This window comes from Telmatherina bonti (assembly GCF_933228915.1).
Source record: "Telmatherina bonti genome assembly, chromosome: 2".
In the NCBI taxonomy this organism is placed as follows: Eukaryota; Metazoa; Chordata; class Actinopteri; order Atheriniformes; family Telmatherinidae; genus Telmatherina; species Telmatherina bonti.
This window is the reverse complement of record NC_136620.1, coordinates 20443889-20470658: the sequence shown is the minus strand read 5'-3', so window position 1 is coordinate 20470658 and position 26770 is coordinate 20443889. Positions and strand designations below refer to the sequence as shown.

Here is a 26770-nt window from a genome sequence, read left to right as displayed (position 1 = left end):
CACCTTCAGAGTACGAAAAAGGGTTCAAAGTGACATAAAGTACAAATTTGTACCATTTCGACCATAAGGGTACCTGCAGCATTGAAAAATGTAATGTTAATGGCTGTAATGTTACAAACTAGAGCAGAGTTGAGTGATGACAGTAGTACTACTTAACAGTCATTTACTGCACCAGACAATGAAGGTCAGATGCTGCAAACTAAGTGTATGGCTGGTCAGTATTTTGAGTTTTTGAAGATTATTTCTAGATTAAAGATAAGATAATATTGCTAAGTGGCATGGACCAGGCCTCATGCTGTGGAAAACATAAAAAAATATAACTTGATAAGGTGAGGTTGAACTTGATAAGGTACAAAAATAGACCAGAACTGAAGGGTACAGAAATGTCTCTCAAAAGAGTACACCCCCAGCGACAAGCATTTGTACCTATTTAGGTACAAGCTGGTACCTCTATTTTTGAGTGTGTACAGCCGTATATTAAGTCTATAGTCTTTCTACAATCATTTCATTAAAATAGAATGAAAATAATGTCACTTTTAGCTAATGCAAAAAAACTAATAGAAAAAGAAAAGACTCAGTCATTGTGGTTTGTTCTAATAATCAAATTACCCATCACACACACCCTTCATAAATAAAATTATACTTGAGTACACCCATTAAGAAGAATAGGTAGCTTTACAGACGCTACCATTCATCCCTATTTTTATTAAGGCCGACACCTAAAATAAGCGTGCATAAAGTTTGTCGTCATCAGAGATGAAACTGAGACGTTTTTCTATTTAGCTGAAGTTGCGGAGAAATGAACTCGCTCCAAAGCAGGTATTCCATTTCACAATGTGCTTTTGTTCCCAATTCCTTCAATTTTGAAGTCAGACTATTCCAAACAGTGGGCCTCCTCCTTGTTCATTTCCTCATAATAATGTCTTTGTCAAATAACAGCTGGCCCTTCCAGGATGTCCACAAATCTAAACCGCTGACTCGCAGACATTTTCAGCACATGAATAAAATCATATAAGGAAAGTAAATATGGATGTTGGAAGGAGGGTGGATTTGCATTCCCCTTGTGGCTCCCTATTGTCACATCTACATCTGGCCCTGGTTAAAGCACAAGGCCTGGCTGACGCCTGTCACTCGTTGGGAAGTCAGCAGAGATTTGGCTCAGGGGGATAAGAGTGGGAGGAAACTCTGTTTTACACACTTACATGCACACACACGCACACACATTTGAGGTTTAAGTCTAGTTTCTTATCATTTTCCACCAAAGAGCTTGTTTATTACAAGCTGTACATTTTGTGTTGCCTTTACTTTTTCTACAGGAAATTAAACGACTTGGTTATCTGATCAATGTGAAACAAACTTCATTTGATATTAAACTCAGAAATACTTTTTCTGTGACTTTATAGCTGGACGGTTTCTTGTTGGTCATCATATTTTTCTTTCAAATTTATAGCTAGAAGTTAATTTTTTTGTACTTTGGCATCAAGTTGTTTTGAATTAACATTTTTCTCAATTATGAAAACATTAATCTACTCATAAGATGCAACTTGTCAGCAAACACCTATAGCTCGCAAGCTAATTGCTAACAGGCTTACCACCTTTGACTTGCCAGGTAAACTCCACTTGTTACTATATTCTCTCTACAACCACTTATTGCATGCTTTAATGTATACGATTTATCATTAAGTTCTTTAATATTACTGTGTGTATAAAGAACGGGGGTAGGAGAGTGTGAGTTTGACCGTGTGTAAGAGAATGGGTGTATAGGGTGTTTAAGGAGGAAGTGTGGATGCGTGTGGGTGTGGGTGGGGGTAGGTGGGTGGGTGCATGTGTGCGTGTGTGTGTGTGTGTGTGCACATGTGTGTGCGTGTGTGTTTGTGTGCGTGGGTGCGTGGAGGGTCTTGGTGCTCGGGGAGCGCTGCTGGTGCACTGGGGTGCGGCCTGGCTGCCGCTCGGTGGCGGTCTGGGGATCCCGGCCCTCCGTCGGTGTGGGCTGGGCCCTCTGCCTGCGGGGGTGGGGGGTTGCTTCTGGGCTCTTGGGGCCGTGGGGCCCGCGCTCTGTCTGCCCTGGGTGGCCGGTGCCCGGCGGGGCCGGTCCTCGCTGGTCCGGGCCTGCTGGGGCCTGTTCCCCCTGACTGCGGGGGACTCTGGCTGGGACCCCCCTCTGCCGCCTCCTGGGTCGGTGCATGGCTGGCTCCGGGGTGGGGCGGTTGGGGTCTGCGCCTGGGGATGGCTGCCGATGGCCCTGGTCTCGGGGGTACTCCTGGCGTGCCTCTTGCCTTTGTGTGGGAAGGGTCACACTGGCATGATCACCTTTTCCGGAACACGTTCCACTCTACATGTTCTGCATGTGACACAGTCACCGAGTCGTCACGCAGTTTTATTCACTAACAGCAGCTAGTTTTCTCATTTCTGTTTGTTTCTCATTTATATTTAACTTTTTAGATTCATAGTTTAGTTACTATGATCTAAAGTTGGCTTGTATGTGTATGTATATGTGTTAATACTGGCAAGTGCGTATATGTTTGTACGTATGTATGTGTGTGTATGTGTGTGCATAGAGGTGTGTGTGTATATGTATGTATGTGTATATGTATATGTGTACATATGTATATATATGTGTATATATATATATATTATGTGTGTATACGTGTGTGTATATGTATGTGTATGTATGCGTGTGTATGTGTGTGTATATGTATGTGTGTGCCTGTATGTGTGTATGTATACATCTGTAGGTTGTTTTCTTTCTTTTTGTTTTTGGGTTATTTTTTAGTTGTTGTTTTTTTCTCTCCCTTTTCTCTCCCTTTATCTCTTTCCCTTTTCTTATGAGGTGTTTCTTCTCCTTTCTCTTTCTGTCTTTTGTCTGTCCTCTCTGGTCCAGCAGTACAAACTCTACAATTCAAACAACAATACAAAATAAACATAGAAATAAAATAAAAATTCAGAAAGTCAAGGGGATCATTATATCTATAAAGCTTCCCTTGGCAGAGAAAATTTGCTCAGCAGAACACAGCATCCAGACCATCATTCTGCTTGCCTAAATGCTGGACAAGACAAAAAAAAAAAAAAAAAAAAAAAAAGTTCTTTAATATTACTGACAAGGGAGTGAGCAAACAACACTAACGATCTTACTTTTCTCAGCCTTTGTAAAAGCTAACATGACCTGGTTTTTATCTAGCAAATCCAGTCCGTCTGTTTTTATCCATATAAAAAGGTAAAGTGATGCCACCACTGCTTTGTTATTACATGTAGCTTTCAATTTTATGTGATTGTGACGTTTAAACAAATGACAGATGAAAGCAAGAGAAACTTGACCCTTTGCCATCCCTGCCGTCTCTTTTTTGTACTGCGAGGATAATGAAGGATTTTGAACACAGTGAATGCACACATGTGCATGTGTACGTGTGTGAGTGTATGAGTGTGCACTGGGGGAGGGCAGAGGTTAAGAGAACAGCACCGCTTTCATAGATTAGACCTGGTTCTCTGTAGTACTGCTGCTCTCAGAGCTCCTTTCAGTTTAACCTTCCAGTTAACGAAAGGTAACCCAACCCTGTTCATGCACTTTAGGACAACCTCAGCAGGCGGCTTAAAGGAGCAGACGTCTACACGAGACGTATATGTAAGGCAGGGCCAACAGCACTGGAACAATAGTGCCTCTGTGCCTCTGCACCCCTCTGGATCACATTTCCTCCGAGGTCCAGATCGAAATGTGGTGGGGGCCCTGTTGCTGATCTAGCAAGCAGGCAGAGAAAGCCACACAGAGGGGAGGGTGCCGTATGTCAATAGTGATTAGGATCATGATCACAACTGTTGCTGGTGCGGGGTACAAAGAGAAGGGAGACATTAGAGGAAGAAGTGGGGGTGGAGGGAAACATTTTGCCCTCCTGTACATGACTGTCTGGTTGCTGGTGGTGAGGAATGTCTGCTGGACTTGTTTAAGATAAACAGTTGCGATGTACATTGTTATGAATCTAAAGATAAATTGGATTAGTTTTAATCTCTTCTGAAAATCCTGGTGAAAGCCGTGGCTTTCATCTTATCATGATGTGTAGGTGTAGCAAGGAAGGAAAGCAGAGATTTCAACTGGTAAATATTTTGTCTGCATCAGGAGGTGATAACAAAAGTAGACACATGCTTTCCTGCTAACAAAGAAAAAAAAAAAACTGTTCAAAGTCAATTACAAGTTATTCCTTGCTATACAACACAAATTACAATCCTGTTTGTCCAAATGTTGCATTACTTTGTGCTATAATTTGTTAACCTGTTTGTTAATGTTAAGTATTGAAGCAGCTCTGATGTGTTTCATCAAATCTGAGCTAAAATCATTTGGGGGTTCTTTTGGGTTTTATATCAAACATTTGTTGATCTTAATATCTGCAGATCAGTATTTGAAACCTTTAGCATTTTCCTGACAGATGAAAGATGCTAATGAGATTTTTTAATCTAATTTTTAATCTTATTATTCATGCGAATGAACTTTTTCAAAAAGCTGCAATCAAATGTACAAACCTTTGAAAGTCAAATTCAATAGAAGAGTAATGTGATTGCAGGATGGCCCAAAGACCCCAGAAGAAATTTGAAGCCTGGTGGAGGAGAAAAGAAGTAACAGAGGTGCAACTGATTAGTTTATATGTTTGTACTTTTTAAAGTTTTCTCTTCAGAAATTCAAAGCAGAAATACAAAATTAAAACTAAAATAAACACTGAAAACAAATGAATAAAATGAGAGCAAAATTATATAATTATATAATTTAAATGGGACACAAATATTGGCTGACATCATATTAGTTGTAATATGTGGTTTTTTTTAATTTTTTTAATTTTTTATTTTTTTTTATCTTTCTACAAATTGACATTTACACTTTTAATTGTGGGCTGCTACAAGCTGCACACATGGAAGAAAATGACCCAAAACGTGCTATAAAAACATGTAAACACAATATCATAAGTATCTTCAAAGGAATAGCTCTATTTTTTCCACACTCTTCCCTGCAGAAAGACACCAGTGAGGTCAGTGTCTTGCTCAAGAAACCTCCAGCAGGGCGAAAACATGCAGAAATGCAGAAACTGGAGCTATTAAGTCAATATGCTTATTAACCTTAAACAACCGGCAAGCCAATACTGTTTAGAAACTTGAAATTTTTACTGCATAAGATTTATGCTTCTGGTGAATATTTCCAGTGTAGAAGCAAATGCTGTATTTTCAAGTGTGTTTTTCCAGAGCAGAGCTGTAAAAACCCACTTGTGTGACCTCCAGTTGTTGTGTTGTAACTGCTGCGAAAGCTTCTGCTGCATGCCAGTTGCACGCGGCTCAGTCAGAATGACAAACCTCTGTATTGAATGGTTCCCCCCTTAATGGCTTTGCTCACTTAGGCTTGTGGACTTCCATGCCTCCATAAATTTCTGTTGTTCTCCACCCTCATTGTAAATCTTCATGGTAAGGCCACTAATAGCGAGTCCTAATAAGATCCAGACAGGCCTCTGTTCTGCGGCCCAGTGATATAATCACATTTTTATTTGATAATCAAATAAAGGGTGGAATGAAATACTTGAAGAGCAATGTGCGGTTTCCCCTTGCACCCCCCTCCCCCCCATCTCCCTGGCAGATTTTCATCTCTAATCTCTATCGTTAGTTGGGGAGGGGTAGATTGAACGGGTTTCTATTATGATTAATAACTGTTCTCCATTAAGAGAGCATTAATCTAACGCAGAGACTGTCGGTGACAAGGAGCTATTGAGAAAAACGGGGAATAAGAGTTGTGTGGGAAGTGTGACATCACAGAGCCACAGGCCTTAGCGTCGGCATAGCTGGGGATCCCTGTGGAGGAGCAGACGAGTCAGTCGCAAAGACCCCACTGTGTCTTGGCTTCATTTGCCAAAGATTAAAACTGGAAAGAGGCAGCTCCACTCCACAGAGCTTTGGCAACTGGCCACACTCGATCCAAGCCTAACAGCCTCCATTACACCAGTTTTCAGAGTTTTTAACAACAAACACTAAACTACAGTATAAACTCAATGCAATTTAATCCTTACAGATGATGGCTAGAACATAAAACTGATCTGCATTTATACATCTAAAAGAAACAAAACACAAAGCGTTATTCCTCTGCAAACAAAACTGCAAGAAAATAATTAATTGTTGGAAATTTTCCAACAGCCAGTTTTATCATATGGTTGTAACAGATGTGATGCAACTAAATGGCAGTATTGTTCACTGCGTAACATCTGACAGAAAAGAGGCTGTGTGTGTCTGCCTGCAACAATATGCTCAGTTTTAACGTTTGAAGTGTTGAACGTGTGAAAAGAAAAATATACTTTAGAAAAGATTAAATGTCCATAACACGATCCCAGGTTACAGGGGAATGTGTTGAAACTGCTTGTCTCTATAGCCCAGATGTTTGTATTGTATTACCATGGTTAACAAGCAAAACCTTTTTTTTTTTTTTTTTAAGTCAACCTTAACAAACAATTTGTTTATTATCAGACCTAATGTTACAGTACTATAACAAAATACAGTATATTAACATAAAACGGAGAGAGTTGTTTTTCCATGCAGGGTCTGTATCCCTCAATTTGACAGACGACTTGTCAGAAAGAGTTGGGCTGGAAATCTTGGCCTCTTGTGTGTCAGTGAACACTGTCTCTCACATCCCTCCAGTTTAGAGTCGTCCTCTGTTTGTCGCAGAAAATCTGAATTCAATCAACGTTATGTTATCACTCCTCTCACTCCCATCAAGGTCATATATCTCTCCCCTCCTCCTCCCTCTAATTTCCCCCTCTCTGTTTTTTGGGCCAAAGCACAAGTTATTTTAAAAAGTAATATGCTTCCTCATCACTTCTGGGCTATTTCAAGAGACATTCACACCGCCCCAAATTGGCTGGACAATTCTACATATTGTGTTGAGCTGTGAAAGCACTTTCAGACAGATAGCCCAGCACCACTTGAGCCACCGAAGAATGAAAATTGTGGTCATAAGAAAAATAATTTTGGCTGCCGTCTTTCATTTTTTTGCCTGCGGTAGTTTCTAATCAACTCAGATGGAGTCCATCAAACTTCGAGCGATGGAGGGTCAGCCACTGATGGTATGGTTTTCTTTGGGGGGAGGTGGTGGAAAAGTAAATTGTTAGAATGTGATGTTGAGGTGCTACCAGCCTGCCATTTCACAGCTCTGCACCAATATGGACGATGTTGAAATGCACACACTAATCTCATAATACAGAGTTTGAGTCCCTCCAAGACCAGAACGTAAAGAAAAATGGGCAAAAAAAAAGAAGGAAATAACTGTTGAGAGATTTGCCACCTTCTAAAGTCTATCTGAAGAGTTAAGCCGCCACATAATGACATATTTCAACATTTCAACAGAGTTGGTTGAAGCAGACACTCACCAGGGAGAATTTGCAGACTTGAATGTAGAGCTGTGTAACTTCTGCTTCTGTGACTGTGACCTCATAACCCGAGCAGTGCTTATAACTCTCCAGATAGGCCTTAAGCCAGTCCCTCTGCAGCTCCCGGCTCGGGTAGAGGCTGTAGTCGACATCAGTCACACCTTCAACCCAACACATGTGCAGATGTTAGTGGTACTGCTGTCAGTGTTGGAATTCAATATAATGAGTGAAGAAACAGGGTTTTAACCGTAGTGATGGTGCACAAATGCCCAGAAACACAGCAGATCATGCAGATATTTTAGAGGTATGCTGACATAATTTTTTATTTCCTTTTTATGATACTAATTATTAGTTTTATTGTTCTTTTTTTGTAATTTTGTTTTTTAAATGCTTTATTGTTAATGAATACTGCAATACATTAAGTACTACTACATAATTTACTACACTAAGAGGAAAATGTTTGTTCACTGTGTCACATCTCTCACTCCAGATTAATCAGGTTTTTTTTCTAATTCAGAGATAATATTAGTCTACAGATACAGTCAGCTTATTATGCATTGACTATACAAGTTAACTGCTGCATTATTATTAGACAAGCAAAGATAATCTGTTAATGCCACAACACTCACATGGATCCTTTTCAACAAAAGTGTTCAACTAAATACTACTCATAATATTCATATGTTTTCATACTGTTCTTGTATAAGAGTATTACTGGTACTGATCTTTTAAGGAGCAGTCTGATATGCAGGAAGCATATATTTTGTGTGAACGATCGCTGAAGGTCGTAACTAAAATTTATAAAAGAACTTTCCCCGAACCACTATTTCCCTTCCTCCCCCTCCACCGGCCTACCACAGCCGGTGCTGCCAAAGAAAAACGTGCTCCTCTGAGGTTATACCAGACACCTCCTTAATTCTGTCATCACACACATTTCCCTCACTTATAAGGAAAAATACACAGAAAATATAAAGAAATCCAAGCACATGATGGTTATTTTATTTGATTAATCAATACAGCTCTGACTGTCTAGTAAAGTCAAGTTCTGTTTAGTTCTCCATAGATCTGAACTTTTTTTGTATTTGAATAATCATAGAAGAGAAAAGGACAATGAAGAAAAGAAAAAGCAGATAGACATACACCAGCTAGAAAGCAACAGCATCAGGTGTTCATTCTAAACAGGAAAAACCAGCCGACCAGCTGCTACACCTTTGAAGAAACGGAAAACAACCTACGGCCTCTGCAAGAAAACAAATCTGACAATCATCAAGGATACCAAAGAAACGACAGACAAGCTGAATAAAACATGACTGTCAACAGCCAAAACACCAAGTCAACTCAGACTGTATCAGCGGGTTAGTAAGTGTGCAAAATATCAGAAATTACTTGTGATCATTTATGACTGTGATCATGATAAAGTTCTCTGCAGAGGAAGCCCCCACAGGGTCAGGGACGAGAGCTGCTGGTCCTACTGGGCGTCATGACTTAAATTCTCAAAGTGGAACGTGGCACCATGGTTCCACAAATGTGTCTGTCAAACTTTGCTGTGATCCAGCTGTTCCATGAAAGCTGCTACCATGCAGAATACTTAATGAATGCAGCAATTTGTGTTTGGCCGCGCCACTGGAAGGACATAGTTTCATGGCAGTATATGGGAGGTGAGATAAAGTAATTCAGTTAACATAAATAAAAAAATATATCTACCGCTGTCAATATTCCATCTCAAACAATCTGGTGCAAAAAAAAAAATGAGGGAAACTGAATTTTTCAGAAAGCAGACTTACCAGCAAATTCATTGAAGTGATTGCCAATATCAAAAGCCTGGTAATTGTAATCTGCATATTCATAGTCGATGAATTTCACTATTCCTGATGTAGGAAGAAAGAGGCAGTTAAAGGACAAGGATATGAACGCACCTGAAGTATGGACATACAGCTGCCAGCACCCACCCAGCCCCTTTCCATTGAAAGCACACAACCTCCCGAAGGTTAATGTGACAAGGAGTCTCTTTGAAGCACAATAGACATTTTATTAACACCAAAACTAGTTAGTCATTTTTGTAGTCAGTGGATATTCATTGCCAGTCATTTGAAGGTCTGCTTCTTTAGAAAAGCGGAAAAAATGTAAGATGATTTCCTGGATTTTTGTGTACTCAGAACCTCTTGCTACATCGTCATGAAAACAATTCTGAAAACAAGTTTCCCCTTACGTTCATCATGGTTGTAGATGATGTTTTTAGTAAGAAGATCGTTGTGGCAGAGGACAACTGGTGAGCCAGTTTGCGAGAGGTGCTTCTTCAGTGACTCCATTTCCACAGACAGAGTCTCAAAGCTGGGAATCTCCTGCGGAGTCACAGTACTGCAAAGAGTAAAACCATATAAATCACCAATTATGTGATTTAAAGAGTCACTCCAGAATTTGGAGGACAGCAGCTATGTTACACAAACTGGTTCAAATGGAAGTACAGGAAGTTGATACACATCATTAAAAACAGGCGGACTATTGTTTTGACTTAAAGGCTTTAGTTTGTAGCCTGAATGGGTATCCATGGACATAAATAGCCTGAATACCTATGTCACTTTTGTTATTTAGACACAAAACAAAGGTATCATTGTCCAGAGGTGTCAAGTAACAAAGTACAAATACTTTGTTATCTTACTTTAGTAGAAAATTGGGGTATCTATACTTGGAGTAATTATTTTTCAGATGACTTTCTACTACTAGTCCTTACATTTTTGCGCAATTATCTGTACTTTCTTCTCCTTACAATATATATATATACATATATATATATATATATATATATATATATATATATATATATATTTGTAGTATTGTTTTGTTTTTTTTATATCAATTATCACTTCATTTCTTTGTTTGCCTCCTTATACGAATCAGTTTCCCTCACTGATTCCTGCAGCTAAGCTCATATTAACTTATATTCTAATAAAGGTTGTTGATAACGTGCCTTTTGAAGTTGGACTCTTTTCAAGATTACAATGTTTACAGGCATACTATCCAGGCCATGAAACACATCTCATATATGGTTTTTTAAAATATTTGCATTTCATTCAAATATGTTAATTTTTTCATCAGTACATTAATCTATGTGGGTGAAAAAGTGTGTTGCTTCCCAGCTTTTTAGTATGAACATTCTGATATAACATTATAGTCATTATAACTTTCAGAAAAATATTTTTTTGGTTAGTGCGCTGTAGGCTCTGGTGCCACAGTTAAAGCGTTCCTTTTTATTGGTAATTTTCACACTTGCATTACTTTTACTTTAACACTTTAAATATTTTTTAAAATCAGCACTTTTACACTTTTACTTAAGTAAAAAATTGAATTTGTACTTTTACTTCTACAGAAGTCTTTTTAAACCTGAGTATATACTTCTACCTGAGTAATGAATGTAAATACTTTTGACACCACTGTCATTGTCAAAAGTGTAATTGTGTGAACCTTTTGTTTAACAGAAAAAAATCCAAAGAATGACTTTTACTGTATTCTGTAAGCAAGAAGTATCTTTGGCAAAGCAATACAAGTTATTTGTGTAGCACATTTCATGTTCTCAGACGTTCTCAGAAGTGGAGCCGGCATGGCACACACCAACACGGTGTGTGATCACACTCGCCCCTGAGCAGTGGTAGATGGCCAGCAGCAACTTCTGGCCAAGGTAGTTCATCCTGAGGACACACTGCTGATATGTGATCGTCATAGACACACATTTCCCAAAGAAACTGCAATACATTGCATCCGCAGTTCCAAAAGATTAGAGTGTAATTCAAATGAATAAAATAATTAAAATGCCTCCTTTTGAGTGCTTTTTGCTAAGTGAACAAATACATTTGCTGACAGTTTCTAAATAAATTAAACTGGCCAGGAAACACATTGAAAGCTGTTTAGATCCGTTTATTAAATAAAGGCTTTGAATAAATCTGATGTGAAAACTGGAAACTGAGTTAAACATAAAATATCAATTTCGAGAGAACATTGTCTCCAATTTGAAAAATAAAAAATACCTGGAAAAAAATTTCACCCCCCCCAAAAAAGGCTAAAAACGATCAATTAAAGTACTTTTGGTACTTTATTGTGCACTTTAGATGTAAATACTGAGATGGGCATAATCTTTTCTTCTATTTTATAGTTTAACGAAGCAAATAAATAAGTTTTTAACAATATCAACACGATATAAAGTGTAACTGTATCTTTTGCTTTGTTGTTTGCGGTCCCTCTGGTTACTTGATTAGATGCTTGTAACCTTTTGTTTCATTTCGCTTTTGTCCCTCTCTGTATCACCATTTATTGGTTTTTGCTATTTGCTTCAGTTATAGTCAGCTTTTAAACCTCGATGTTTCAATTGTTTTATCTTTTCTATCCTTTTATCAAAGGCAGTTTGAGTTGCTTTTGTATTTTTGAAAACATGCTGTATTAAAAAAAAGGAAAAAAGTGGAGTTGCTGTTGTGTTTAAAGGCTCAATCAAACCCAGATTTTCCTCTTTGCACCCGGTGACTCACCTGCTCGCCCTGAAAGAATGACATTTTGTGGAATTCAGTAAATGTTTGTGTCTCATTGAGTGAGCCGAGAATGCTTCAGAAGGTTGTTAAAACACTTAGTTTGGATTTGAGTTGAGCCATTCTAGTTGCGCTTGGAAATCCCCATGGTTTGATGACTCTTTCCCTGTCTTTTTCTTTTGCTTGACAACAATAAGTTGTCAAACAGAAAGAGCCTTTAGACAAAGAAAAAGAGCAGAAGAACAACTTTGTCATAAACTCTTCAGATTTTCTGGAACAACATGTTTGTAAACCAGCTCGGCCCAGTTAGAAGCCTTGTTTTCACTTGGTTGATGACTCAATCCATCATAGACAGAACTAACGTCGTTGGACGTCAGTGCAAAATGCACCTGGGAGAGAAATGCTGCGCAAGCGCCCATCTCCTAATTAATTGTTCATGTTTCCTTTTCTGAACATCTGCCCTGACAAGAGGACACTTTAAACTGTGTAATTTAAACACTACCTATTTATTCAAAAGGGAACAAACAGATGCTCTGGTATTATACACACTTGGAGATGTAATTTAGTGAGGCTCGCAAGGAACGCACAATAAAGAAAAAGCTTGTTTATGGTCATGACACTGAGGCTCTGCTGCTTTATACAACAGCTCCTGCACATCCGCAACGACACAAGTTGGTTAATATCAGCTTTGCATCCATTCAGTCGGAATACCTCCCCACACACAATGACACACACACCTCTGAGACACATCAAGGACAGGTTGACTGCATAAAAACCTGAGATGTAAAATATGTACCTGAAAGCACATACAGAAGATGTGAACAGCTTTAACCTCCTTAATGAACTTTTCAAAGCCAACGCTGAAATGTGCTGCCTTATATTTCCATACCACATTTCTATAGGCTCAGAATAAAGTGCTTGATCACATTTATTTAGCTGAAATCGTTACTGAAAGCCGACCCCACTCTGACATGCACAATTCATCCATATCCTCTCTAATGTGGAGTGAAAGATGCAGTTGAATGGTAATCACCCTGATTCCTTTGACCTAACAAACCGGCTTTATCGTAGGAACCCACAAATAGCTAAATGAAACACTTCCATTGACTTTAAATGGAAACCTATCGTCTTGCCATCAGATCTTTTCCTCTCTTTTCTGTCCTTTTCATGAAAAAGTGCACGTCAAGTACGTTCGCCTCCTGCTCCCTATCAAGTCTCTGTGAGATAATTAGTGGAATTTCCTCCTCTGGCGCTTCATTACCAATGTGGCTTATTTACATATGATTTCAAACACCAGCAGAGCACTGCTGATCTTTTTTTTCTTTCTTCACCCCCCCACCACCAGTTTTATGCGATTTGTAGGAGCGCATGCGAGAACATAGCAGGGGGCCTTTGGGGAGAGAAAGAGGTTGCACTTATGCCTTCCATTGCTTTTTGCTTCCTTTTCTCCCCCCATCTCTGACTTTTGCTGTGCTCTCGCTGTCTGAACATTGCAGCTGCTACAGCCTCCTTCACTTTCCCGCATCCAGCCCCCATCCCATCTCACCCCCGCCGTCCCACCTCCCCTGTCTGCCTCCCCCCACCCCTTCTCTCTGCACAGCGGGTGGCTTGAGAGCTGAAGACCTCCTCTGCAGGTGCAGCCTCTTCCTGCTCTCTTTCTTTTTACCATTTCCTCTGAAGATCACATTCACACACTAGCTCTCAAATACAGTCTCAAGCAGAAAAACTTTTTCTGATGCTTATTTAGGATCCTTTTGGTTTATTTTGTTGATTCTTGGGCTTCTCTGTTGATGTCTTTGTGTGGCGTCACACATGCAGTTGCACACTTAAGAGAGCAATGATTAGGCGAGCAGACATACAAACTAAAACCCAAATTATTCCGCAAATAAGATACTTTTTTTTTTTTTTTTTTTTTTAAAAAATGTCAAACATCATGTTTAGTTCCTTATCGTTTAAATAATAATTAATAATTATTTCCAAATCATTTTCTATGTCTTTCTGTGTTTATGTGAGCAAATCTGGACTGCATCAAGTTACACAAATGACTCACAACACAGCACCATCTATTGGGCCACTAAATGTGGTGCAACATGTGCAGGACTTCCTGTTTTATGCTCAAAGTACATTTTTTTTTATCTTTTCTTTTGGAAAAATGGAGTTTGGTAAGTTTTATGCCTTAAAGGAGGGTGCAAGAATGGAATTTAATACTAAGATTGTTGATTATAGGTTTACTAATTCTCAAAACTTCATGATTTCACTTAGATGTTATTCTTTTCATTTTTTAGGCGCCACAGCAGAAAATCATTTCACCTGATCTTGTACATCCTGTCTTACAACAACCAACTTGATATCCTGTTTCACTAGATGGACAAATGTCCTCTTTGTTATTCTGTCTAATTTAATCTCTGAATAATAGAAGATTCTCTCTTAAAATAAAGTAAAGAAAAAAAACAACAACTCAGAGACCTTCCAGCTTCAGTTTTCATGGACTTCCGACCTTTCAGTGCAAACACAAACAGGCTTGAACGTTTGACCGATTAGGGAGAGCTCTGCAGGAAGCTCACAGCCAAGTTGTCTGTTTCTTTGTAGTGTCTGGAGGGCCCCTCTCACCTCTCACCTTGTGACCCTTACAGATAACACAATGTCACTGCCATGAAGGCCACTCCCCCGCCTCGCCCCCTTGACCAGTGACAGCTCACATATGAAAATAAAGCAGCTGAGGCGTATTCTTAAACAGTGAGGGATGGGTGGATGGGAGCGCTGTCAGCAGATTTGAAAGATGTGAGAATATTAAGACATCAGTGGAAGAGCTGGTGCCGAAACGATAAAAAATGTTGCTGGTTTGTGTCAGAGGGAAGGCAGCAGATATCTATCGCTAAGAAAGCCTTTCCATCTTTCCTCTGACAGGGATTTGTTTAAAACGTGGTTTTCAGTTCATACAGCAGAAAATTGACAGCGGTTTTCATTTTTACACACTAATTCCATTTTGTTACACCTACCATGGCAACGGTCTATTTACCAGCCCCCTACACCCCCTACACCTTACTGCTGTTGCACCTGCCGAGTTCTTACTTCTGTGACTGCCATTTAAAAGTTACATAATATTCATGACTGGCTGATTTTTATTAGAAATAATTTAATGTTCACCTCTGACAGAAAGTGAACGAAAATTCAATTAAAATCCAGAATGGATCATCTCTTCCCTACTGATGTCTTAGTCTGAGGCATCACGTTCTGCAAAAACCTGTATCCTTGTGGATGTTTCTGTTCCCTTTGAGTATGATAAGTGCATATCATAAACCTAACTGTAAGATGTACCAATGCTTCCAGGTGATTTTAGATACATTCCTGACAGTTTTGCCGTAAGACCCTTGCTCATCAATCATTAAAGAGATTAAATAAAGTGAATGCAGGGCACAAGCCAAGGCCCCAACGAGTCACAGCGTTTCTGTGTCCTTGAAATGTGAGTCTAGAAATGAGCCTCAAAGCTGACATGAAGTTAACACCAAGAGATGAATCAAACAAAAATCAACCAGAAAAAAATGTCAAAGATACCAAAGCCACCAGAAAACAAGAAAAATAAAATGAATGCAAACAACTTCCCTGTGAGGCCTGTACTGTGGCATGCTGGTTAGCACTGTGGCCTCACAGTGAGAAGGTTGCTGGTTCAATCCTTGGCTGGGGGTAATTTTTGGGCAGTAACTTGTTTGCATGTTCTCCCTGTGTATACATGGGTTCCAGCTTCCTCCCACTGTCCAAAAGACATGCATGTTAGTTTATTTGGTTACTCTAAATTGCCCTTAGGAATAAGTGTGAGCGTGAGTGGTTGTTTCACCCAAAGACTGCTGGGATAGGCTCCAGTTTCTCCACAACCCTCCACATGGACTAAGCGGTATAGAAAATGAATGAATGAATGAATTAACATCTTCCCCCAAAAAATGCAACAATGACTGACACAATACACAAAATGTAACATTAATGAGTAAGGAACTGTAACCGGCCCTCTAAACATTAATACAACTGAAGATAAACAGTTATTTTAACAGAATAAATGTATGGAAATGGCCAAAAAATACATAAAAAGAAACAAAATGATGTAAGAAACCAACGAGATGAAAAAACAAAGCAGCCTTATTTATATCTGAACTATTTGTGATTGTTTTATGCTATAAATGGATTAAATGGAGGCATCTTGAGGCCCATTGTTGTCCAGGGTTTTGTTGCTGTATTATTTGTCCTTTAGACAAATCCAAAACTTTTTTGCCGTTCTATAATTTAGCATCAAATTTTCAGGCTAAGTGTTTACTGAACAGAATATTTTCTTTCTCTTCCTCTCCAAAATTAATCATTACATTTCAGAATGGTCCCATGACTCCTTTGCTGGATGAACATACCACTGATGACTGTTCAAGCATTACTTTAGATTAGGATACGTTTTATCAAACCCTCATTATACATGTTGTACTTTTGTTCAGTGAGGTATTTTTTGACTGAGTATGCTCACTGCAGAGCACCATCACAGGTACTTTTGAGAAAACACACTTCCTCTGCAGTCAACCACTGTATGTACCATGAATATGAATGAACATGTTGAGTTCAGAGACTAACTTTATCATACCTTTTTGTGCACCGCTGCTCAGCTGGGCTGCTGTTGATGCTGCTCTGAACCAGTGTGAGAAAATGGGACATTTTTGTCCAGAGCAGGGGTTCAACAGGCAAGCCACAGTTTGGCTGGATGGAGTGGATTCTCCCCATTTCAGCTGCAATCAATCTGCCGAGAGAAAACATTTTCCCAGATGAGCCTGGCCAACGCTGTTATTGCACAAACAATCATTATCAGCAGAAACACGACTCCCTTTCCATTTAGTCTTCTTATCTCGCTCAGTTATTTAAAAAAATGGGCCTTGTTGCTTGTGTGACCTTTTGACCACTTAAGTGTTCATTCTGGAGGTATGTTAGCAGTGACATAGAGTTCTCTGGGTATTCCCCACTGAGGGCATCAGGCAGAGCGAGGTGATTGATGCCCGTTGTGGCCCTGGCTGTTCAGCCTTGGCTGACTGTGTCAGGCCCTACTGTCCTGCGGTGTGAATGATGATGCTTGTGTGTTATCATGAGAATAATAAATGAAAATGGGGGTGTGAATAAACAACATTGCTCAACATGAAAAGTGACTTAACTGAAATAATAAGAAAACACCTGCATCAGCACAAAAGAAATTTAATGCTCCAGTAACACATACACTGTTGATGTTTCAGGCCTCACATTGTTCTCAGTATATTTTATCTTTCACTAAAAAGATTTGTGAATCACAAAATCATCATCATATATTTTATTTTAATAACGTAAGATAATGTTATAAAGTCAGAATTATGGTTTAAATCTGTAATTTCATACTTAAACAATTAAAAAAAGTATTCTGTTTGTAAGCAAAAAATAAAAATATGTGTGTTGTTTATTTGTTTTAACTTTTTATATAGCAGATAAAAAACAAAAATCTCCCGAGAAATGTTAAACTTGAGGAATGTTTACATCACTGTTGCTTTTGATGATACGTTTTAATCATCTTGGGAACTGAGGATGCCTGAACTTTTCAGAGGAATCTGACTTTCTTATTGCTGAATGAAAATGACACATTTTATACATATGCCGGTGATTTATGACAAAGACTTTGATACGCCTGTGTGTTATTCCAGGAGCTATTAGCACCTTCATCTTAGCTCAGAGGGTGGCATGTAGCCCATCTGCCTTAAGCATTTGGATTTTCAGACATTCTATGAATCTTTTCACAAATTTATGACCAGTAGATGTTGATGAACAATTTTAAACATTTTACTTTTTTTCTTTTGAACTCATGATAACTCTGTGGCTGAGTTTATTACAAAGAGGGGAGCTTGGAGAAACTAATTTTTTAGTGGATGCTCCATTCCATCTAATCGTGACATCGTCACCTGGAACTAAATAATATTACAGAACACTGTAGATTCTCTAAAGTACATATGTGTTTTTAACCTCTGTTCCCTCATGTTGAGTGTCTGGCTCAGAACATTGGATTTCTTTAAATACCATGAAATACTTAAAGGTGATATATATAGAAATATAATTACAAAGAGTCTGTATAAAGGGACTGCACGGTGGCGTAGTGGTTAGCACCACAGCAGGAAGGCCGCTGGTTCTGGTCAGAAGCTCAAACGGTGGCCATTCTGTGTGGAGTTTGCATGTTTTCTCCGTATATGTACCCGCTACCTCTGGGTACTCCAGCTTTCACCACCTTCCAGAGACATGCATGTTTATTCTAAATGAGGTGGAAGGACAAGTTACAGGTGTCTTTTCAAATGTTAAGGGATAGCTGGTGTTGCTATCAGAGAACTGAGCAGCTAAAACACAGTAGTTTTTGGCTATTGTTGCCTCTAACTGTAAAAACGGTTTATAATGTTCTTAATGCCACCCAATCTGCTTGCATGCAGAGCTCAACTGAAGTGCGTGAGAAATTTTTAAACTTTTTATTAAATAAGTTTTAGACTATTAGGGCCCTCATTGATCTTCTTTCCTTTGGCTCATTCAGCTCGAATACATGTTCTGCTGTTTTTCATCAGTTTGAACCTGTTTCTCTGTCTTCTCTGAGAGAAATAATAAGTCATATGAAGCTTGCTGGCTCTTCCAAGGATCCAATTCCACCTCATCTTTTTAGAGAGGTTTTACCCTCCGTGGCACCCTCTGTGCTCAATATTCTAAATTCTAGTTTATTAAATGGGACTGTACTGTCATCTTTTAAGCATGGAGTGGTGACTCGTTTGATTAAAAAGACTGGCTTGGACTCTTCTGTACTTCAAATTTTTGGCCAATTTCTTTTTTCTATTTGGCCTTTTCTTTCCAAGATTCTAAAGAAAATAGTTTATTGCCAGCTAAAGTCATTCTTGGATGAGCACAATATTTTGGAGATGTTTTAATCTGGATTTAAAACCCACCACAGTACTGAGTCGGCAATGTTGAAGGTTTTCAATAATATTTATTTAGCTACTGACTCTGGTCCCTCTGTTCTCTTGGTTGTGTTGGACAGATGCCTTCAACTCACTGGATCATTAAATACTCTTGTCTCGCCTGGAGACCTGGGTCGGTATTCAGGGTGGTGCTTGATATTGGTTCAGGTTCGACCTATCAGAGAGAAGTTTCAGCGTTTCTGTTGGAGCAGCTGAGTCTTGTGCAACATGTCTCACATGTAGAGTACCTCAAGGCTCTATACTTGGTCCTCTTCTTTTCTCTCTGTATCTACTTACTCTTGGCTCTATTCTCCGAAAACATGGCATCTCGTTTCATTTTTATGCTGACGACAGCCAAATTTATATGCCATTAGAGGAGGGTTGTCAAGCTCCAGTCCTCGAGGGCCGGTATCCGGCTGGTTTTTGTTGTTTCTCTACCAACACAGCTGATTCAAATCAAATGGATCCAACAGCTTCTTGTTAACTTATTTATTAATTTCAGTCAGGTGTGTTGGAGCATGGAGACGGCAAAAACCTGCAGGAAACCAGCCCTCGAGGACTGGAGTCCAACTGAAATCAAGACTTGGATGTCTTTAAATTTTTTGCACCTAAATGATAAGAAAACAGAGGTCATGTTTTTCCGACCTAGTGATGTCTCCAAAGCCCATATTGATCTGGGTCCTTTAAGCTCATATCTGACACAGACAACAACAAACCTGAGTGTGAAAATTGATAATGACTTTAAATTTGATGCGCAGGTCAAATTGGTTGTGAAGTCCAGCTTTTTTCACCTGAGACAATTAGCGAAAGTTAAACTTTTTGTCTTTGCATCACTCTGTGATTTCAATCCATGCTTTTATCACAACTTGTTTAGGCTATTATAATGCACTTTATGTTGGTCTCAGCCAGTCGTTACTGACTCGCCTTCAGTTGGTTCAAAACGCTGCTGCTTGACTCTTAACCGGTACTAAAAAAAGGACAGCACATCACTCCTGTTTTTTCTTCACGTCATTGGCTCCAGTTTGTTTTAGAATCGATTTTAAAATCCTTCTTTATATTTTTAAATGTCTTCATGGTATTGCACCCCCTATCTGGCTGACGTGCTTTGTCCATATGTTCCGTCCCGTTTTCTTCAGTCAGCAGATCAACTATTGTCAATTGTCTCTAAGACAAAGTTGAGAGGTGACTGTGCTTTATCATTTGTTGCTCCTGAACTATTTTATTTTGTTTTATTCTATTATTTATTCTATTAATATATATTGTTAATATTGTTAATATTGTTAATATTAATATAATATATATATATATATATATATATATATATATAATATATCTATTAATATATCTATTAATTTATTCTATTATTCTATTCTATATATATATATATATATATTATAATTATCATATAAATGTATATATATATATATCATATCAATTCTACATATGTGTATATACATGTATATATATATATATATATATATATATATATATATATATATATATATATATATATATATATATATATATATATATATATATTTGTGTGTGTGTGTGTGTGTGTGTGTGCGTGTGTGTGTATACACATATATAGAATTGATATGATATATATATATTTATATGATAATTAAAAGTTAAAATCTCTTTTGCATTTTTGTTTTATTCTATTTTGTTTTATTCTATTTTATTGTTTTCTGCCCTTACTGTTTTATATTTTGTTTTGTTTAAATTGTCTTGTGTCTATACTATTTTATGTGTGTGCGTGTGCAGCACTTTGACAAATCTTGATTGCGCATATATATATATATATATATATATATATATATATATATATATATATATATATATATATATATATATATATATATATTATAATTATCATATAAATATATCATATCAATTATATATATATATATATATATATATATATATATATATATATATATATATATATATATATATATATATATATATATATATATGTGTGTGTGTGTGTGTGTGTGTGTGTGTGTATACACATATATAGAATTGATATGATATATATATATATATATATATATTTATATGATAATTAAAAGTTAAAATCTCTTTTGCAAATTTTTTTGTGCCATTTAAATGAAAAGAAAATTGTGCAAAAGTAGTTTTTGTATTCAAAAATATATCATTTAGACTAAAAAGTCTAATACTATTAAGAAAACAAATTTTAAAGATACTGTATTTTATCTTTACACTTGTTATTTATATAACCCAGATCCCAATCTGAGTAACAATGATATCATCTGACGCTTGAGTCAGTTTCTAGATCAAAATGTATAAATTTAAGAATGTAAATTAAAACACTCCCAAAGGAAAGGCGCATGCACTTTCAGCACACGGTTCCTGTTTAAATAAGTTTACAAAAGAGCAAAGCTGTTCTGGCAGAGACCTGTAGATGGATGGTTGCCGTAGCAGCTCATCATCCAGCACTTTTCCTCTGACAAACTCATAGCAGATGCCATTCTGGAAGCTGCAGTATATCTCAGGACCACAGCCATGGGCGTGGAAAACCTGGAACATCTCCACCTCCCGGTCCCGGTTCACGTAGAGTTCGGTCATTCTGCCGTAAAGCCGCACAAGAACACAACTGGGTTCCTGAAGGGAGCCCACGTAGCAGCCAATGAGCTGGTTAGTGATTCCCTCTGTAAATGTCTGAAAAACATAAATGCATACATATCCAAGCAATTTTTTTTTAAAAGTATATAGACACAAATTAGATATTTATTCACAATTAGTAGTATGATAAATTAATGAGGGTATCTATGATAAATATATAACCCCATTTTTAATTGAGACACTGTGTACAATGTAAGTAAAAACAGAATAAAATTTGTATGCAAATCCTACAATACAGTAAATAGGCAATATATTTATATATTTGTTCAAACTAATAAAATTCATGTTTTTTTCCCCAAAATATTCATTCATTTTCAATTTGATGCCTTCAACATTTCCCAAAAAAGTTGCCACTGGGGCATTTTTATCATTGTGTTACTTCATCTTTCCTTTTAAAAACACTCAATAAGCATTTAGGAACTGAGGACACTAACTTTAAGAGCTTTGTAGGTGGAACCCTTTCCTATTCTAGCTTGATATACAATTTCAGCTAGGGTTCTGTTGTGGTATTTTGTGCTTCATAATGCATCCCACATTTTCAATGGGGGACGGGTCTGGACTGCAGACAGGCCAGTCTAGTACCCATACTCTTCTACTACAAAGTCAAGCTGTTCTAAAACATACACAATGTGTCTTGGCATTGTCTTGCTGAAATAAGCAGGGGAATCCCTAAAAAGCACGTCGCTTGGGCGGCAGCATATGTTGCTCCAAAGAATAAATGAATGAAAGAAGGGCTGGGCAAGGCGGCAAAGAGAGAGAAGGGAACGATTAATTAAAAAGGTAATGGATCTAGAAAAGGATAGACAACTGGGAGAAAGGATTAAAGGATAAACGGCTCTGGGAAGTATGGGAAGATAAAATAATATATTAATGAGGAAGGTAGAACTGCATGAATGAGGGAGAGAAGCATGGATGGGAGGAGGATGTATAAATAGATAAGAAAGGAAAAAAAACTGATGAATGATGCAGGAGGAAGGATGGGAAGATGAAAAAGTGAGACAAAGGTGAAGAATTAATGAGAGAGATGGAATGATGGATGGATGGATGGATGGATGGATGGACGGATAGAGGAACAGGGATAGGGAGAGTGGGGTAGAAAGAACAAGATGAGTGGGATGAACCATTATAAGAATCTTCAGCAGGTGATTGGAGGAGTGTTGGAGGCCAAAGCTAACGCGTTAGCTTTATTTCAATGTCTTGTTTGACATTTTAACGTGGTCCCAAACATTTTAAAGCAACAGAGGAGGGGTGTGCATTATGTGGCAATAGAGTACTGACTCCCACACCACATGTGTATGAAACCCACCCTGTACTCCCTGGTCCTTTCACAACTACTCATTCTCATTCAGGCTTCCTCACTTTTGAAGCTCCGTTTGACTGGGCCAACCCAACAGCACTGGTCTGGTGTACAGATGACAATCAGTCACAGTGGTTTGATTTTCAATTCATCAAAACATCTTCCTAACTCCTCACCAAAAACCTAACTACTGAAAACTACAGTGACATACAGCTGAACAGGCAAACATGCACAGGTGCACTCTGCACAGCAACAGTACACTTCCAGCACAGTCTGCTCCATTTGTGTGCTCAGCATTATCACAGAAACCACTGTTTGCCTGCAAGGGCTCCTTTTGACATGTGGTGTCATTCAGTGGTTTCTCATTCTGTGCCACAGTCCCTGAGGCTTTTTCTGAGCCTCAGATGGAACCTGAACACAACACAGTTTCTCATTTAAGTGGAGAGCGGACAAACATGCCCACCTTGACATCTGATCAAGTATTTATGCAGTGGTTGGAGGACTGGTTCTGACATTGTTATTAAATTCCGTTCTTTTCAAAGACCTCTGTTTTCTTTTTCTATTTAAGAATTGTCATTTGGAATTTTTTAATAAATCATTATGAAGAGCACTTCTAGAACATACATCTTAACAAAGACAGTAGGAATTCAGATCACGATATGTATGGGAGCACTGTGCATTGCCGGGGGCTGCCAACCTGTCATGCTTTTGTATTTCTGCACTTCAGGTATGTCTCGAAATGTTTGTGTTCTCTTTATTTACTGTTTTTCCTAAGTTCTCTTTAAAGCAGAAGTGAATCACTCAAATGAAATAGATGCTTAGCATTTCCTTGATTCGTTTCCCTTTTCATCTGAGATAACAAACAAGAATAATGAAAAGAAATAGAAAATTGTTTGAAAGAATAACTCACACACCAAAGCACAGGTGTAACAACAGGAACTGTCTGACCTTCCTCTGATGAACACAATACATCATTAAAATCCCTTCTGGGAACCGAATGGAAACATCTACTTCTTTGTGTACATTACCGGACCTGCTGTGGATTGAGAGGTCATCTACCCGATGCACGGTCACCTAACAAATATAAACCCTATTTCTCTGGCAGATTGGACCTTGTGTTTGCACATGCGTCCAGTATGCTGTTTTGAATAGATGTTTTCCATTCGCAAATTCTTTTGTTGCCCAGTTACCTTGACTTTTCCAAGTTTTCAATGTGTCGTGTTGCAGTATATAGTGCAGTATATACAAGTGCATGATAGATTTCAATTTAGAAGTGACAAATTACTATGAAAGAAGTCCGTAAATGACAAGTTTGATCATGATACATTATATCTATTCAAATGATGACAATTAATTTGTTTACCAATATACCATACCATAAAATACTAATGCTTTATAAAGCACAAAAACACAGTAAGGCAGACCAGGGTGATGCACAATAAAACCAAACCACAACAGACACACTGGCCCAGAATAACAAATACACACATACACAAGAACTAAACAGATAATAACATTTTTTAGAAATGTCAAATAATCCCAAAGGCAACATCTGAAAATGTGTTTTTATACTATGTTTAAAATCATCACGTGATGCCTGTCAGACATGTTCTGTCCCACAGTTTAGGAGTTGCAGCTGCAACGGCTTTGTCATCTCTGAGTTTGAATCATGGTTTTGGAAAAAGTTAAAGGCTCTGCTCTGTTGACCGGGTAAAGTGAAACAGTTCTGACAGACTAAAAGGCTGCAAAAGCCTTAAAAAGCCTAACAATAAATACAACCATTTAAAAGTGAATTCAAAAGTAGCCCAGAGGCCAGTGGAGGTATGCAAAAATTCAGGGAATTTAAATGAGCTGTAGGCGAGTAATAGAAGCCTGGTTAATCCCCCCACCCGCAAACACACACACACACACACATACAGAAAAAATCAAGTGAAGAGGTTATAGAAATGTGTATCACTGTTTAAAAACTGTCTTTAGACAGTAAAGGCTTGATTTATGCTAACTGCCTGAAGCAGGACAGACTTAAGGAGAGGCACAAATTACAAACTGCCACGTCACAATTTCTGTCGGATTTGATTCAGAAAATTCATATTCATATGAAAATATGCGACAGCATCACACAACTTAACCTTCTTGTGATTAAGCTGTGGTTAGGTTGAGTGTGTCAGGGAATTTGATGTATTGTTACAGCCCTACTGTAAGAGCAAAAATAATTTTATTATTAAATACAAATAAAAGGACACAAAAACTGATTATGTAAATAAAAAAACCTGAAGATGAAGCTTTGCAATTACTTGATTAATAAAGTATGCTGCGAGCTGGAAAGTCGAAGCAGACTTTTAAATATTAATTCATCTTTTTTTTTATATGTTATTTATTCATTCATTCAGTATTTATTAATTATATTTATGGGTGTCGTCCCAGTTGTGGCTGCTTTTAAAACAGTGGTGCTACCATGGCCTGCTATTCTGTGAGAAGCTGCTATAGGTACACTTGGAGAATCTGAGCATAGATTAATATTTTAATGTGATCAGACTCACATTTCAAACCACCTCCAAATGTGTGAAGAACATTTCTGCTCACAATGTAAATATGCCAAAGAAAAAAGAGAGACATGAATAAACAAAACTGCTGATCTAGCTCTGAGTTGTGAAACTGATGGTTTTGCTGAGCTGACACAGTTCAGTAATTGACCAGAAATGAATGTCCAAGTGAAGCTGGTTCGTTTGAAAATGGACTAAAAGCAACACATATGCTAATCTAACATGTGTTAATGCCTGCTACACATTTTTAATATTCATTATCCTTTTGTTTTCTTCTTTTTTTAGGCAACTTTGGTGTGTTTTCTAGAAATAGCGATAATCCTAACATGACTGCCTCATCCATCCTTTTGCATTCACACTAACTGTTATAGTAGCTGCTGTTTAGGTGATTAAACTGGCTGCATCATTCCCTTCCATGGAGCCAGTGTGCTATAATGTCAAACTTAAACCTTGACTCAAACTTTTAAATGATTAAATTGGACCAATGAAGAAATCTAAATTATATGTCAGTCTTTATGCATTGTGCAAATTGCTCCTACAGATTCATCTTTTAATTAAACCACTGAAGATCCAGATATATGAATTTAACATTCAGAAGCAGTTTTGCACATCTGGATGCATGCATGTTCACATACCTTCATCTGAATGTCCTGTGCCTTCCAGTGAGGCCGGAGTCTGCTCAAAAGATCCAGGATTCCCCTGCGAGGTTCATGTTCATCAATATGGATGTCCACATGGAGAAGCTGATTCCCAGCACCAACAAACTGACTGTCCATTTTAAATTAAGACAATTTTACAATCAATGTTTTGATCCAAAATCTATGTGCAAATCTGATAGACAAAAGTGACCAAAATCAGAGCCAGCTTGATCAAAATTCAGAATACTCTGGTACAGGTTAAAACACCACAACATGAAAATAAACCAAGTCAAACTGGACCAGTTCCGCTGAAAGGTCTGAATATTGGTAATCTGAGCTGCAATATCTACCGACTTAAGAGCCATCAGTGGCATTTACAAATCTCCCATTTGTCGTTACATTTGTGTGTGGCTCAGCCAAGCTTGCTTATCAGGGGCCAATGTTCCAGTGGGCATCTTCGTCTCCTCCGCTGGAGCTTACACATTAACCACTGGTGGTTCAAACTTGACAGCAGGCACGTGTATAGTTGAACTGGGAGTCCACAACAAAAGTCAAAAGAAAGAACAACAACAACTGTTTTTCATTGCAACTCAAATTTCTTAACATTATTTTACCTGTGTGGGAAATTTAAGTATGGCAAAAAAAAAAGTGCTCTTAAGATTGTTGATTTAATCTAAAAAATATATGATAAAATAGTTCAGCACACAGCAATTTGAGCTGTGATGTGGTCAGTGTTTAACCACAACCTGATGCCACAGTTTAAATCA

At 38.0% G+C, this 26770-nt stretch overlaps 1 protein-coding gene across 1 annotated transcript in view; it reads right to left on the bottom strand.

Annotated features, from left to right (window-relative positions):
* LOC306768402 (ethanolamine kinase 1) overlaps nt 1-26141 on the bottom strand; it is a gene marked incomplete at both ends in the record, with an annotated part of 30720 nt that extends 4579 nt beyond the window's left edge. Inside the window, 7 exons of the mRNA XM_079256753.1 lie at nt 4510-4583; nt 7386-7546; nt 9170-9253; nt 9595-9743; nt 16518-16670; nt 21299-21561; nt 26001-26141. Coding sequence (XP_079112879.1) covers nt 4510-4583; nt 7386-7546; nt 9170-9253; nt 9595-9743; nt 16518-16670; nt 21299-21561; nt 26001-26141 — 1025 coding nt within the window. The remainder of the gene's footprint in view (nt 1-4509; nt 4584-7385; nt 7547-9169; nt 9254-9594; nt 9744-16517; nt 16671-21298; nt 21562-26000) is intronic.
* Between the last annotated feature and the right edge of the window lie 629 nt (nt 26142-26770).